Source organism: Falco punctatus, assembly GCF_963210335.1.
Source record: "Falco punctatus genome assembly, chromosome: 4".
NCBI lineage: Eukaryota > Metazoa > Chordata > Aves > Falconiformes > Falconidae > Falco > Falco punctatus.
This window is the reverse complement of record NC_137583.1, coordinates 87,146,057-87,163,528: the sequence shown is the minus strand read 5'-3', so window position 1 is coordinate 87,163,528 and position 17,472 is coordinate 87,146,057. Positions and strand designations below refer to the sequence as shown.

The 17,472-nt window shown below is 37.9% G+C and overlaps 1 protein-coding gene across 1 annotated transcript in view; it reads right to left on the bottom strand.

The window, feature by feature from the left end:
• CNTNAP2 (contactin associated protein 2) overlaps positions 1-17,472 on the bottom strand; it is a 1,227,711-nt gene that overhangs the window by 325,921 nt on the left and 884,318 nt on the right. Inside the window, exon 14 of the mRNA XM_080386067.1 lies at positions 16,712-16,912. Within this exon, the coding sequence (XP_080242193.1) occupies positions 16,712-16,912 (201 nt within the window). The remainder of the gene's footprint in view (positions 1-16,711; positions 16,913-17,472) is intronic.

Here is a 17,472-nt window from a genome sequence, read left to right as displayed (position 1 = left end):
CATAAAATGCTGTTTTACTGTGAGGGTGACCAAGCACTGGTGCAGGTTGCCCAGAGCAGTTGTGGAGTCTCCCACCCTGGATACTTCCAAAAAGCTGTCCAAAAATGATCCTGGGCAACTGGCTCTAGGCAGCCTTACTTGAGCATGAGGGCTGGACCAGATGAGCTCCAGAGATCCCTTCCATGATTCCATGAATATTTACTTCTTCCCATCACATCTTTTCTATTTGGTTTCAATTCTTTAATTGATATTTTTATAAATATATCTTAAAAAACCCCAAAACTTCCCAAACTCACAGTGCATACGGAAAGGTATATCACATGATTTTATACTGCGTCATATCTCTAAGCATTATTCTGTGCATCATGATGTTTTCCGTACAGTATGCTTTTTTATTCTCCGAAGCAATGATGAACATGATTCTGAAAATGTGTACTGATCTGAGGCAAGGATATTGCTCACTGATCACTGCTTCACTTAGTATTTCATATATTTTCATTTTCCCATAAATTACCTGTGGCTGTGCTCTATGTTAATGCACACTACAGTAGCAATCAACCATTTGCATGAACCCATACAAAGAGCATCGTACCAATGCTTTTGGCACTATCATTAACATAAATTACAACCTTTCTAATACCAGTTCTTATTTACAGATGACAGGATGGAGGAATTAGCCATGTATAGAGTAATTTCTGATTTAAATATCCATACTTCATACTTTTTAAAAAACATTTTCCAGCCAAAGTATGCTGACCCATGACTCTGGTCCAGCATCAAATTCAAATAACAAACTAAAACATTGATATCAAATAAATTGGAAGGAAAGACTGTGTAACACAGACACTGAAATGCCTGTACATGTGAAAGAATCATGTTGACTATCATACACTTAGTTATTGTACTGAGAGATTGGAAAATATTATCTCCTGGTGACAGAAATATTTTTGTAAAACCACCAAACATCACAGCAATTAAGATAACAGCTTACTATCCATCCCTGTCATCACGTGTGTTAAGATATGACAGCACTTCCGTCTCCAAACTTGAAAACTAAGCCAAGAGGAAAACGTAGTTCCTGGTCCCTAAAATCCAGGTAAGTTCCCATCAGAGTTGATGAAAGGACAGTAAAATAACTGGCAAATAAACAAGATCTGTACTTTGTTACTTAGTGTAAAAAGCATAATGTTACCAAATGACAGTAACATTTCTGGGTGACCGCAGGATGAGGATGGCTGTGCTTGTTCACTACGGGAAACCGTTTCCTTCTGAAATGTGGTATAATTTAGTATGTCCTACAGACAGAAACATACTATATAAAAGTATATCGTAAAGTATAACTGTACCCATTTCACCTGCTCATTCCTTCATTAAAAATAAATGCCAATAATATTTGCTAGATGCATTAACAATTCTAATAAATGTTGTCCATCTTAGACATAAATACAAATCAAGCAGCAACTATGCACATGTGCTAACTTGGCATGAGTCTGACCACTGCAATGTAATGCAACTTGGACCTAATTAATTTTGGTGTCAAAACATCTTTCCTTTCTGAAAACATGGGGTTTAGGTGAAGAAACTGTTCATTGTCAAACTCAGCACACTGTTAAACCAAAAACAACTGAGGTGAAAAAAATTATGAAAATTTTAATTTATTGTTTTATATTTTGCAAAACAATAATTTATTAATGCATATTGATTAGCTGTATTAGGTGAAAGATACCATAATTCGATCTGAAGAAGCTGACTTTTTAAAATCAGATTTTTAAAACATTTGTTCTATGTTTCTTCACTTATTTTCCTGCCACTTTCAGCCAACAAAAATTAAATTGCTCACACAGCCCCGTATCAGCTGCTGTTGTAGGATACTAGTGGGCTGGCCAGTTGGTAGCCTTAGATAAGGCAGCCTGGAAAGTGCCAGGAATGATGATGATTAGATGACATGCAGCTTATGCCCAGCAGGAAGGAGACTGAGACTATCCATTTTATCTTGATAGCTGAGCAGCCACACAATAAAAAAATCTCAGGTGCTACTGTTTTGTGTGGGATCTGAAGTAGTCAGACTTGGATGAAGAACTCAGCATTCCAACATTTTGAAAATTTCCTTTGTATGCTAGTTTTCAATTAATAAAAGCAATGGTACTACAAACGTTCAAACTTTTTATCTCTTTCTTTCACAAACTTTGAATTAAATTGGTACATGCATTTAAATTAGAGTTAATACTTAAATAGATCAGCTGCCCTTGGTTGAATCCTTTAGGGAAGCTCTAGGAAAGTCACTTCTGTGTGCTAGCTTTTTAACTGTTTTATTTGGATAATTTCATGTCAGAGAGTGAAAAGAGTACCGGTCCCCGATAGCGTATGAAAAGATTTTTCATTGCACCCCAAAGCAGAACTCAGGAGTTCATAGCTGGGTAAGTGGCGAGTCCAATTTCAAAACCACTTTAGTTTAGGACGTATTTCTACAAGTGGCATGTGGTGGCATGGATTTCTATGCGGATCAAAGCGAACGTGGGCTTACTGTACCGTAGAAGTCCTGTGGTGTTTTCTATGAAACTGTAAAGCATTTAGCTCTAAAATACTGTTGTATGAAAGCTACAGCAGCTCTTTTTTTACCCTATAGTCTAGGACATATCCAGATACTAAAAGCCATTTTGTTCCTTGCTTCACCTACAGCTTGCTCTGTATTTTTAAAAGGCTTCACTTTTTTAAGACAGAGCAAATCCCATTGAAACTAACCAAAACCTGAAAACAGCTTATGTGGCAAACTGACTTTTCATTACTCTACTGATTTCAAGGAAGTTACATGAGATGTGACTTTATTCAACTTGGAACTCTGAAGTACTGTCTAATTTTTCAAACTGCATAAAGCTGTTCAACCATTTTCAATATTTCACATTTTATTATTCTGCACCACCTCCAAACTTTCCAGAAGCCTTCCATAGCACTTTTATCTGAATTTCCCAAACCTAGTTAATATTAGCACATTAGTTTAAATTAAACCAACTCCAATTTGACAGTGAAGTAATTAAGCTCAACGATTGCCATAAGGCTGCCATAAGCCTTTCAGCTACCATATACAGAGTGGTTTGCATTCTCCATCATCTGCTAAAAATTGCACTATTATGTTACCCGCTTCCCAAGCAGCTTTCCAATTCCACAATCTCTCCACAGCCCTGCTGGTATATCATTCCTTTATCTGCACCTGCTAAACTCTGATTGTCTCACTGCCCACAGAATCCTTTAAATCCTTGCTCATCTTCTCCTGAAGAGTATGAAAATGATTTGAAGAAGAGGGATGTAAACAGAGAGAAGAGGCATCTCAAAAGACATTTTCATAGCTTGAAAAAATGATCAGTGGAAACAACAAGCCTTCCACATGTATCAATGAGAACAGGTCAGTTAAAAAGAAAGCAACAGAGGAAGAAAGAAGTATTCAAAAACATGAAAGAATAGACTTAAAAGAGAATGAAGGAATAAAAGCAGAGAAATTAAAAAGTTAAAAATTAATTAAATTAAAAGCAATTGTACTAAGAAGGATATTTTTCCCTTTGCATTTTTTCTTTACAAAGTTACTATTTAAATACTCAGCTACAGTTGAAAATGTATAGTGTATATTGTAAACATTTTGAATCCTTCTGACCTCCTGAAATGCCCCTTTTGGGGAAGAAATAGCTCTTAGAAATATTTGAACAAGTTTTACTAGCAAATTGTATATACAAAGAAGTACGCTGATCTGCTTGCAAGTCCTAGTGATAATAGAACATATGAGTAAAGCATAGTAACAAAGTACGAGGGGAAAAGCATGAAATAAATGTTAGGTTAAGTTCATTTCTAGAAAGAACATCACACAATAAGACAACAGACAAAGCACTTCCCTTAAATGTTAAAATGAGCTATTTGTGTTAATATCTCTTTCACAATAAAACTCAGTCAATCAGAAAGAAACAAGAATTTGTGGTGTCACTAATCCAGGGATTGTAATCTGTATTTAAATTTGATACCCGTTTTTTGTAGGTTAGGATTTTATTATAGATTAATAATGTTGCATTTTGATTAAAACACAGTAAAACTTAAAATTACAGCAATGACAAGGTTATTCATTAATATAGAAGGAATGTGGGGAAGTTCCTGTGCAGAATTTATTATAAAACTCTTCACCTTAGACTCTGGCCAAGTGTGACTTGTTACTGCAGCCCTGTGCACAGGCAGGTACAAGCCTTACTACCCCTCTGACCATCAGTGACAATACCAAGTTTGATATATTTTTTCAGCGTTTTGTCACATTATTTTTGCACAACAGAACGAGGCCTAGTTTTTCCAGAATGACAGTAATCCCAGTCATTAGTGTTTCTTAAATTCTTCTTTAAATAATAAATAATCCCTTAAAGTGGATTATTTAAAAGCCAGAGAGAGACAGAAAAGGTTGCTTACTGTAACTCCCCTTTAACTGCATTCCAGAAACATATTTCTTACTAATTACAGATTTTTCCTTTTGATACAGACCTAAGCAAGCTATTGCTTCCTCGCTGGGATAAATGATTGTATGAGGAATACAGTTGCAAGATGTTCTGTGACTTGCAAACCTGCTACTCCTTTAGTCTGTAGAATCATGAGTGATTTACTAAAAGCTCCTGTAAAACGAAATATATTCTTCCTACAAGAATTATGCCTTTATTTCCATTCTAAGCCACTTGCATGTGAAAGTGAGGATACACTCAACCATGCATGTCATTTTCTCTGTTACTCCTGTTGCACAATGCAAGGACATCTTCTGTGGCTTTAAAGAGGGCTCATACCACTCTTCAGCAGCGCTGAAGGGAGCTAAGGGCTTCCAGTGTCCCCCACAGTCTTGATCCTAGGGCATGCAAGTCTCAGGAGCCCTGACTGCAAAGGAAGGATACTTTCTGGAGTGCTCTTTCACTCTGGCCCTTCTCTAATTCCCGCCAGAGATTCTATCATAATTACTATGCCTCATTGCCTACCCATGTCCATCCATTTACCCTGGAAGGATACCCAGACTTGAAGGGAACAGGGTGATCAGATTCCTCAGGACATGTCCAGGCTGTACTTGGAGGTCAAGTCCCTGACAAGCGATGCAAATGTTCATGCCTTCAGCTGAATACTCAGTGTTACTTTCCCTTTGCTCCCAAACAGATCAAACCCAGTGCCATGTGCCTAGTGTTTGAAAAGTATTCATTTTGATTGAAAGCAAAATATTTTATGAATCAATGCACACCTTAAAATGAATGAGTAGGAGAGTGGGCAGGTTTATGAACATGAGAAAAAGACAACTTGAAGATGCCACTGTTTTTACTGATGAAACACAAAGGCACTAGGAATAAAAGAGCAGCTAAAAAGATGCTGACCATCCCACTCCAGTGAAATGTCATTAATAATCAGTCTTAATACAGGAGATAGGACTTCAGCAAGTTCCATGCTGCTGCCAATAGTGTTGCACTGCAATTAATTTGAGAGAAATCTCAAATAATATCCTGCAGTAGAAGAGAAATTATTTTAAAGTTCGTTTTGATTATGCTCAACTTATTTATTCAAGATTTTGTCAGCAAGCAAGCATTGCTGTTTTTCAGTCTTTGACAAAGCGGAGCTCTCCTATTACCATTCCTCTGTCAGAACTCCAAGCAAGGATTACAAAGTTTGGGAGAGAAAAAAATCCTTTAATAGACTGAATTGACAGGATTTTTTGTGTGTATGTTTTCTCTTAAAATACAGATATACAGTGAATGCCTGATGAAAAGGCATATAATAAAAGGATTACCGAAGTTAGCATGACATTCAAAAAACAATCAAACTCTTTTCTCTTTCTCTAAGCATTAGTTCATATAGTTGCACTACTTTGAATAAAAATGAATCTTGACAATAGTAATGCTATAAACACTGGAAATCCTTATTATTTTTCTTGTGTTCACTGGAATCCGTATATAATACAAAACACTAACAGTCAGACCACAGAGGATGCCAAGTGATTTGACATAATGAGTAACTGCTTTATCTATCTTTATCCAGGTGTTACTGTACAATACAAAATTTGCATGTGAGTCCAAAGAACAGCAGACATTGATGTTGGGATGCTGCATATTCAGTTGTTCCACTTCAATAATGAGCTAAGTGCATGTCAGGAAGAATTTCTCCAGATAAAACCTTAAATTTATCAGAGGAGGGACCTAACTTGGCAGACTTTTAGTTACCACTCCTTATCCTTTGTTTTTTCTGTGTTCCCAAAGCCTTGCTGATGTTACAGATTTTTTGTACTTGAACATGATTGTGAACAAGAGTTGGCCATCAGGCCACAAATCAATAGGCAGTACTAATCAGAGCAAGAGTCAAGTTGATGTTGGTTCAGTCAGATTAAGCTTGCTCTTTGCTTAGCATGGTAAATGTTGATCTGCATCGATCATCAAGTTGTGCCCAGCAATCCTCTCAATTCCTCAGGACCGCTACATTCAAACAGACTTTGTGCAGAAATCTTCAAACAAAAAAACCCCAAAACGTCCAATCCAAACAAAACAAAACTTTCATCAGTTCCAACTCCCCAATGTCTGGAGATTGTGTTAAGATATTTTTAGATCTGTGAGTGAAAAATTGGCACAGTGGCGCAGAGCGTCATCACAGATGAATTATCTTATATGTCTGATTTTTTTTTTTTTTTTTTTTTTGTCTGCTTGCAATTTCAGATTTTCCGGAAAGGAAATTGGTTCAGTATCTCTTCCAAACATTCTTGCTACTTGACACAGTGCTTTGCCAAGAATGATGAAAACACAGTCTATGCCACAGGGGACAGATGATTAAAAAGAAAAGAAGCTTTGATCTGTTACTTCCGTGTCATTCAAGAGTAATACCACTGTAAATACTACTAAGATTTTACAAAAGTCTATATGAAATCAGAATATGTTACAAATATCAGAGGTAGAGACACAATAAAACATCAAAGAGCAATGAGAAAAAGGGAAAGAGATAAATGTAAAAAGAACTTTTGAGATAGACTAATGTTAGCACAAAGCAGATTAGTAGTTCTTAAGGTGGTGGGAGAAATGATTCTGTTTAGTAGTATAGCATGTTCCAAAACAGAAATATTTTTGTGGCTACAATTTAAACTCGGTAAAATAGATTCATTAGAGCTATTTGTTCATCTAGTAAGGGCTTTGTGAGCCACGTAATTTTTAAAAAAGCTTGATAGATATTAAATATATCTTGAACCTATGCGTTAGTAAGATCTATCCTATAAGTTACGTATACCTAATTGCATACCTGTAGTTTAAACCAAGCCTCATCATTGCTGTTGGGGCAATGCATAGGACCTTAACAAGCTGCAGGTGAAAACCCAGGATGAGTTGTGGAGTTTATGTTTGCTTTACGGAGTCCATGCTGACTACCCAAACATCCCAGCTATTTCTGCAAAGCAGTGTTGGGGTACGCTTCCAACAGAAACCAGCGTAATGGGTATTTTCTAGGATAACAGAGAGAGCAGTGTGTATTAATCAGCTGCCACTTTCTGAAACTCATTATAGTTTAACAGCTACATTGGTAACTGATTCCAAATCTTTAGCTGCTGCTTCTGAAATGCTGAACTGCATTTCAATCTTTTGCATCTTGTTAGCAGCTCCATCTTCATCATGGCACAGGCCAACAAATGCCCAGATACAAAGTTTAATTTCCACTAGTAGATGTGCGAAGTATCCTTTCTTTTTCTTTTTTAAATCTGCAGATCCATTTTTCCAGAAAATACCATTCTTGATTTTTTTATTCCTAATCCTATTAATCAAGTGAAATATCTTTCCCACTCCTTATTCCAACAATTTAAGGAAGTGATCATGAATAATTTTTGCTGGCAACACACATTCCTTGAAAACAGAAGTTACTGTCCATATGCCTTTGCAGTAAAATATGTCTCCCTTACAGAAAATAGGAAATTAATCTTTTTCATCCTCTCACATTGAGCATATCCCACATAACAAAATATTTAAAGAGGTACATTGCAATAGGATCTTGTTGAAGTAATCCCTTCCAGGAGGAAGTGATCATTAACTGGAGGCCACCCTCTTTATAGAAATACCTATATAGATTTCCACATATATATATATGTGGAATATATACATATATATTACACACACACATATATATTTCCACAAAGAAATCTACAGGTACATATGGCTTATGTCACAAGCACATATAGGCACAAAAGTTCAAGGGGACAATGCAGTCCCCCAGATTATAATGGCAATGATGGTAGTGAACCTGATTCTAAATATGTTATACTTTCTGCGTACTCTACCTTTTCGTAAAACTCCATCCTCGTACACGCTTAGGCAATGTTGGCTGCTCTAAGCGACATAGTTTAATATTAGCAAACGTATACAGGCAGAGTATGAAATTAATGAAGGGGATTCAAGGAAAGAATGGGCTATACTATACAGAAAATGTGGAGAAGTAGGGGAAACATGCAGAATTATTCACAAGGTGAAAAGGGGAAGCTATTTCAGGCACTCCGTTTCAGAGACAATTCAGAGAAATATTTTAACAGTCTGATTTGATAAATAACATCAAGCATACACACATAAAAAGCACACTAAAAAAACATACTCAAACATACTCCTGGAAGAAGATGTATTTTGGACCTCAAACAGCCACACATACGTTAGTAATTACATATGCATTCTCAAGTTCATACACATTCTGCTGTGTTTTGGAGGTTTATCTGATGAACTCACTATGAAAAAAAGGTATCATATAGGGGCTGGGATCTGATAACATTACTAAAAACAAAAAGTAGTTCTTACAAAGCAGTTCCAGTACTTCTGAGCTCCAAACGTTAACTAAAGACTGTTTAAAGAGGCTCCTGAGAAACAGAAATTCTTTCCAGATGTAAAATCTAATATAGAAGATACAGCTCAATGCCCCACGCTGTCAGCTGGGAAAGCTCAGGTCAGAGTTCAGGAAAGCCTAACCATAACCTTCAGATAATCGGTAAAAATCCAGCTTCAAGAAATGAACAGAATCATCTCATCAATGCAAACAGGGCAGGCAATCCTTCAATAGTAGCTGAACACTTGTCTCCTAAGGCAACACAGAGCAATGAAGGAAAGGCCAAGGAAGTCCCTGACACAGGAGGGAATGAGGTTTGTTGGGATTCTTTTGTTCTATGCATTGGAAAGCACCATCTTCTTCTAATTGCATACATTTAGCTTGATTCTTCATACAGTTGTTTATGACAAACGTTCATCTCAGGAATGGGAATGGAAAAAGAAACACCGGATATTTATACTGCAAATTTGCTTAAGAAAAAATACTCAAGTGTAATGTATTTAGGATATGGGCGAAAGATAAATTCTTGTCAAGATGTGCAGTGACATAACATCTAGATTAATTTTGTCTAAGAAATTAATAAACAAATCTGTTTTGGTTATTCAGCAAGAAAGATGACTTTTCCCCAAGACAACCTGGGTTTTTGAAGAAGCAATGTCTGTGACTCTTTCTGTGAAAACAATAACCATGAATAGTTTTACAGTTTTTATAAAAGAGGATTCAGCACAAACAGTGGAGTAATTATTGCCTTCCTCTATCTGTCTTTTAAAAAATAAAGATAGTCAATCTTATCCTGTAATAGGTAAAGCACATTTTCAGAGTGGGACTGAGAAACAGCCAGTTTGGAACATTCTGCTATAACTGCAAAATTAAAACACAAATGCACCAGTTTTTCTTTAAAAAGCATAGGAAAGAAACTAGGGCTTACAGCACTGCAGTTACATTTTCCGTACAGGATTTCTAATACCCACAAAGCTCTTACCAGCTACTATTATTTCTAACTAACACCAAAGCATCATGTAGCCTTTTTCACTTAGTGATAATGGATTAAGTCTAATTCCTACACAACAGCAAAGATAATTGGGAAAATCACCACATACAGTTCACCAGCTCAAAGAATGATGAAGATAAGGTGAAACTAAGAGACACTGATCACAGTATCAAAAAACCTCAAACGAATTGCTAAAAGACAAGCGAAGGTGCAGAGTGAAACAAAGACATGATTAAAGGGTGTATTAACAATGGACAAGAAAAAATGGCCTATTAACTAACCATTTACCTACCTAACATTTACCTAGGAGACTGATACTGATTTCATGAGAAACATTTAACCTATTAATTAATGCCTGCTTCCGTTCTATGGCAACATGATGACGACTAAGGAAAAAAGATATTTCAAAAAGCTGTTGGTTTCCACTTCTAGGACATGGGGATGTAGATCAGAGCAGAGCAGGTACATTGTTCCTGCTACCCTTCTGCTTGAAAAATCACTAGAAGTTGAAATCAGCTTTTCTAGAACACTGACAGAGAAGAAAGGATTGATCAATAAATTTCTTAAGGCTGGACAAGATACATGAAAGCTTATGGGCATGTTTTGTGAAAGAACAGAATAGAATGCTGAAGCTTGAGCAAGTTTTGGAGCCACTTCTATTCGCCTGTGTAGGACTGCAGAAAACCCACTCCTCTCTCAGACTCTTTCTGAAAAATTCTTATTAAGTAGGAATTTTAACTGCAACTAACATTCTTGATCTGTTACTGTATAGCAATGTGAAAGTTTATATATAAAGTTCTGATTTGGATAGCTACTTAGGAAAAATAGCATATTTCCATATTGCAATGTTTAACTTTGTTTTTTCTCCATCTACTCATAAATATTGTTTACTACTGGTATTATAATTGCTTTATTGTAACTAAACCAACCAAACAGCAAATAAAGTTTTCTATTTCACTTGTTAAACTCCTGAATTCATGAAGCTGCTGTCTGATTTCCTCCAAAGACAAACAGGCTTGAAACAGTAATTCATGTACTGTAGTAACTCTGCTTTATGCTTTTCATATGCTGCCTGCAGGCACAGTGAATAGGGATAAAAATTGGAACACAACACCAACAGATCTTGTTCTGTTCTCTGTATCTATGCTTTTAGCTCCCACATTCTGATTATTTGTTACAGCTCCTACAGCTCTGGGAAATGACAGACTCACAAATATGCTGAAAACAGCAGCCCTCCTCCCTTCAGGGTCTCGTTCTCAGGGTGAAGGGAAGAATTGCAGAACCAGCATGCCGTTCCCTTCTCACTTCAGAGGCTGAGATCAGTGGCCCATGTAAAATTTCATACCAAGGAGGTCACAGGCAGGAGTTACTAGGAAGTCGAATGACAACAGTGGATGAAGATACATAATTTTGTCAACTAACTTTTGGCATTCTATTAGTATATTGTATTACTGTCCTCTATATCACTTCGTTTCTTACAGCAAAGAAGGGAAGATCCTTCCTATAAAAGCAAAGTGATTCTATATCCTGCATTGCCTTTTCCCTCTTACTAACCAGTAGGCATGAAAGTTCTCCAAGTTCCTTTCTGCAAATGAGGGAAATGTCCCATCATCTCCCATACCAACTGGAAACTGTATGGGCATCGAGAATGCAGAAAACAGCCAGCTTTCTGCATATACTTAATACTGAACATATCATTATCTTCTCAAAATGGAAGTTTCCAAGGAAACAAGAAGAAAAGAGGATATGAGAAATGTAAATGTGAAAGAGCAAAAAATAATAAAAAAAGATATTATTTTTTAATTTACATATACATGTACACTTATTAAATTGCAATTATGATCCATAGGCTTATCATTTCATTCATTTCTTGACAGTAATAGCTACTTGGATTACTAAGATCAAGCTTCAGTCATGCTAACAACTGCCTATTCACAGAGGAATTCCTGTTCTACATGTATTATCTAAATAAATAAATTTAAATAAATCTCCTTCTACGACAAGATGACCCACCCACTGGAAAAGAGAAATGCTGTGGGTGGTGTCTACCTGGACACTGACACCATCTCCCACAGTACCTCCTGGAGAACCTGGTTGCTCCTGGCTGGGCCAGGGCACTCTGCACGGGGTTAGGAGCTGCCTGGAGGGCCGAGCCCAGAGCGCAGTGGGGAATGGAGCTACATCCCACTGGCGCCGGGCACAGGGGGTGTCCCCAGGGCTCGGTGGCAGGGCCAGTCCTGATCAACATCTTCACCGACGGTGCAGACGAGGGGATGGAGCGCACCCTCCATCAGTTGGCAGAGGACACCAAGCTGGGCAGGAGCGTTGATCTGCCGGGGGTAGGGGGCTCTGCAGGGGCTGGGCAGGCCAGGCCGAGGGGCCGAGGCCACTTGGATGGGGTTCAACAGGGCTCTGTGCTGGGCCCTGCCCTGGGTCACAGCAGGCGGGGGGCAGGGGCAGGGGAGCTGCTGGTGGGAAAGGGCCTGGGGGGTGGCCAGTGGCCGGCTGGCCATGAGCCCCCACTGTGCCCAGGTGGCCAAGGCAGCCAGCAGCAGCCTGGCCTGTATCAGGAACAGTGTGGCCAGCAGGGCCAGGGCAGTGACTGTCCTTCTATACCTGGCACTGGTGGGGCCGCACCTGGAATCCCATGTTCAGCTTGCAGCCCCTCACTGCAAGAAAGCCACTGAGGGGCTGGAGTGTGTCCAGAGACGAGTAGGGGGTGGGGCACAAGGCTGATGGGGAGCATCTGAGGGCACTGGGGGTGTTGAGTCTGGGGGGGTGCTCAGGGAGGACCTTCTCACTCCCTACAGCTGCCTGACAGAGGCTGTGGGCAGGGGGGGTTGTTCTCTTCTCCCAGGTAACAAGCAACACTACAAGAGCAAATGGCCTCAAGTTTCACTAGAGAAAGTTTAGATTGGATGTTAGGAGACATTTCTTCACTGAAAGGATGCCCAAGCATTGGAACAGGCTGCCCAGGGAGGTGGTGGAATCACCATTCCTGGAGGCGTTTAGAAAACACATAGATGCTGCACTTAAGCAACATGGTTAGTGGTGGGCTTGGCAGTGCTGGGTTAATGGTTGGGCTTCATGATCTCAAAGGTCTTTTCCAACCTAAATGATTCCATGATTCTAAATAGACAATATAGACAATAAGAAGCATAAGCCCCATATTGACCTAACTGAAAAAGATAATGATAATAAAATCAAACAAATTGTTAAAATCATAGAAAAAATTTGTATCAGTCAGGAACAGGACACAGATCTCCTTAGACTGTAGTTAACTGGCATAAAGACTGTGAGACAACTGCACGAACTGCAGGGTCCCTCCCTGCTTGAAAACAGCTTCCCCAGAAATTTACAGTGTACCTATAGCTTTATTGTTTATTGTGATAACATAGTGTATTTTCACAGAGGTGTCTAGGTTTGCACTTTCTTAAGAAAGTCTCCAAACTATTTCGACTAATTTTGTTTTTCTAATCATCCTTTGTAAAGGCTTGTAAAGAGATCCCTAGCTCCAAACATAATTTAAATATATTGGGCTGCAAATTCAAAATAATAATAATAAAACACCAAAAAAACCCAAAACTGTAAGGAAGGAAAATTGAATTTCAGATAGTCTTTACTTACTACTAGACAAGGACTGTTCATCCAGCTTTGAGCAGAATAGTGGAGTAGATGACCTACTGCAGTTCCTTCAAACCTGAATTATCCTATAGTCTTACAAGATTCTTGGGTTTGGGTATGTTTTCAGAAGTCCCTTATGATTTAATTTACATGGAATATCTTATTACTGGCTTCCTTCAGACTGAGTGGAAAGCCAATGGCTTTGTGACCTGTAAAATCACTCTCAATGTATTGTTGGAAATTATTTTAATCAGTTCTCTGGGATTTACATCTTATTTTTCTTGGATAAAAGCCCATGATTAAGAAAAAAAAAAAAAAAAAAAAAAGGACATGGACCTGGAGGAATAAAAACTCAAAGTCTAAAACTCATAATAGAAGAATGAGAATTCTTAGCCTGTACAAACTACTCTTTGTGTGTGGCTCTCAAAGTACACGGCAATGAGAATTCTTTAACCACTGTGCCTGAAGCCAAAAACCCCCCACAACAAAACAGGTTTATTAATATGAAGACTACCCTCAAACACTGCATTTTGAAGCAGTTTACACTGTATACAAAAAGGTTATTTAAGCTATTATTAGCAGCAGAACATATATTAGTGCAACTGTATATGACTTTACCTTATCAGGAAATGCATAACTAAAAGCAGCAAAAGCTATAGTTCAGATGGCTACTTAATTACTTGCTATGAATAGATCAATAAACAGCTTTGAATTCTGATTTGTTTGAATATGTTAATTGGGCAATTTCTCCCTGAGCAGAGATGATTTTGCAAAATGCCATGATCCCCAAGAGAGAAAAATTTGCAAAAAGTTGAGTTGCTGCACTATTTTCTGAATTTTCTGTTCTCTCTGATGCAATTTTATACAAAAGGGCTAGTCTATTCTAAGTGGTTGATTGAAACTGAAAGTTGTAACAGAATGTTTCAACCTAGAAAAGCACCGGTGGTCAAGGCCACAAATGTTATCCTGATCCCAGGAAATCTATAGAGGTTTTACCACTGGCTTCAATACAACCAGGATTCCGCTTCCTGAGGAATACAGAAATGTATATTTTTAAATGTTTTTTTTTTCATTTGCTTTTGTGGGCACCATAATGCAAAAATTTATATAGAAAGCTCTGTGGTGGAAGAAGCCGTACGAGCACTTGGACTGGTGCTGTGAGATGAATAAGGTGTCATATTTAGCAAATAAGGCAATCCTCCGGGGTGGGGAAAAAAACCAAAACCAAAAACAGAAAGGTATGAAAAATTAGTTCCTTAGCTTAGAAGCATAGCTGAAACCAAGAATACATAGCTTAGAAAAAAAATGTATCGGTCTCTTCCCTATGAACACACAAGTCATTGCTATACTATATGTACAAACTATTACAGGTGTTATGCAAACACTACGGTGCAATTTTTTGTTACTGTCTAGCTTAAAATGCTTTGTTGTTTCTTTCTCTCACTTAAAGGAAAAAAAAAAAAAGAAAATACAAAAAAACACACACACCCCCCAAACAACCCATCTCAGAATATCTTCAGAAACCTACTTTCCAGACCAAAAAGCTGGCTTAGAAGGAGTTTCTAAGACAATTTATCTTTCCATATAAAAGGTGAAAACGTGGAAAGGTATCTGCAAAATACACCCAACCATTTCTAAGAAGCTTAAAAATGCAAATATCTGAACTGACTATTCCTTAAAGAAATCTTCAGTAAGTTATTATTTTGTGTGCTGCTTAATTGGTCTTTTAAATCTAGAAGCTAGGGCAAACACCTGCAGTTACAGTATGTATTTCTTTTATTATAATATAAATACATACTAACAAGTACAATTTGGTCCTGAAATAATAGTCTTATACATTTAGAGGAGAATCTAGAATCTAACCCTGTAGTCTGTGCAAACGATGAGCTTTCTGTGAAAATTATCTCCAGCTCTGTTCCCAGGTGAATTCAACTTCTAAATACCTGCCAAAGATACATCCATATACTACCTTTTTGAAACATATGCAAGAGGGGAGCTTGTATCCATCAGCAGAATCTAATCACAATACTTCTAGTTTATTAACATGATTCAGGATCCTATATGTGAAGGCCCAAGAAAGAAGAAATAATTTTCCACTTGCAGAGTCTCTGTGCTACGCTAAATTAAGCAAAATAATAGCAACAGAGACAAACCATGCATTAGAAATAGTCCATAAACAGCAGGGAGGAGGGAGAGGAGTAACAAGCATTACAGTATCTATTAACTAACGGAATGCTTATGGAAATAGGGATAAGATGCACATGCATGCCAAATGAATCCTTATCTATAGCACCATAAGAAAATATACCAAAATAAATTCATGAGGGGAAGCAGTTTAAAGTATAAGACTGTAAGCATCCAGCCATTAGTTTCATCTGAAATGCATTCTAATTGCTCCTATCACAATGAACTCATTTCACAACCATGAAAATGTGTTCTATGTTTCCACTTATAACCCAGTCTTTGTTCAGTACCATTAAGGATTTATATAACATCAAATGCTATCATACACAATTAGAGCATAGAAGAAATACTGGGTGCATATTAAAAGATTTTCTAAAACTGAATTCCATCTTTATGTGCTGTTTTACTGATTCTAGAACAACTAATACTTTTGTCTTTATCAGTTAGAGGTAAGAGTTGTTGAGGAGGCGCATCCAGCAAGCGAGGATTAGTTCTAGGACTGTTCTCTTCCAGTAGAGTTACACAACAAAAGGAGAAACTAAAAACCAATCTACTAGTAGGCAACAGCACATCATATGTCTCACACAACCACATTACTGACCATGCCAATCTCTGCAATGTGTAAGGCAACCCACAAATACTCAGCGTCTGAGAAACTGTTTCAGAAATATTAGTTGGAAAATTCCAACCCTCACTCAGACAGTGCCCTTGCTGACTGTAGCATACAAAACCTGACAACCGGAAAACCAGGATAAAATTCAAAGCAATTTTTCTATGCCTCTATTGATTAAACTTTCAAAGTTACCCTTATTTACCAAAAGCACCCTTCTTGAAGGAGCAACAGATCTGAGAGAAGAACACAGATTTGCGCTGCAACAAAATTCATTTCAGTACTAAGCAAACAGCAAAATTTCCCAAGAAAACAATTTATTCTGCATATTCAATTATTTCCCTCTTTGTGAACTTTATGAAGGAGAGCAAAGACGTATGTTTACTGAACGGACTGGTCTAACAGCAATACCTGCTGAATTGTTCAGATGAATGCCTTTAACACCGCGTTTAATTGATATGCCATTCTCAGCCTACCTGGTGTGTTCAGCAGCCGGGACATCTTGCAAGAATAGGAGACAAACTGCTCGCAGTATTCAGCGCTGCTGGTAATGGCAGAAATCTGGTCCATTGTTGCACTGTAGTTGAGCTGCAGCACAGATAACTTCTCCAGGCTGTTGCCTCCCACAGAAGTCTGCATTTGCAGATCATGGTACACAGTTGTCCATACTTTGTCCTCTGAAAGAGAGGGGAAAAAGACAAAAATTGGTAGAAGACAGACAGTGGAACTGAGTTAAAATAAATCTAGGCCTTTGATAAAAGATAAAAATATTCCGCAAGATGTCTTTTTAGGGGGTAGTGTGGATGAAGGGCACTGCACAGGAAAAGTTACCGTGTGAGAGCACAGTTCCAACCACCATGAGCCAATGAAAATAAGAAACCCTGATTGCCCTTGTAGTTTTGATAACCAATATACCGTGTGAAGAGACTTCCTTGTACAACTGGTGCTAGTAGTGACATATGGAATTAATAAGGATTAACTTTGATCAGACATTGAGTAGAAGGACACAAGGCTGATGCACTAGAGATTCAAGGTTTCTATGTGAGGAAAATTCACTGTCCATGGTAAATTGCTGTGTGGGCTGGAAAGCAATGCTGCTTTGCAGTACTGTAACAAAAGGGATGCACCAGATTCTCATGTGATTACATCATTTAGTGATTAATACTGAAAACATTGTAGTTCATCAAGTTCATCACATTTTTTTACCCAAGCTGTGCTCCTTGGGTAAGCCAAAATT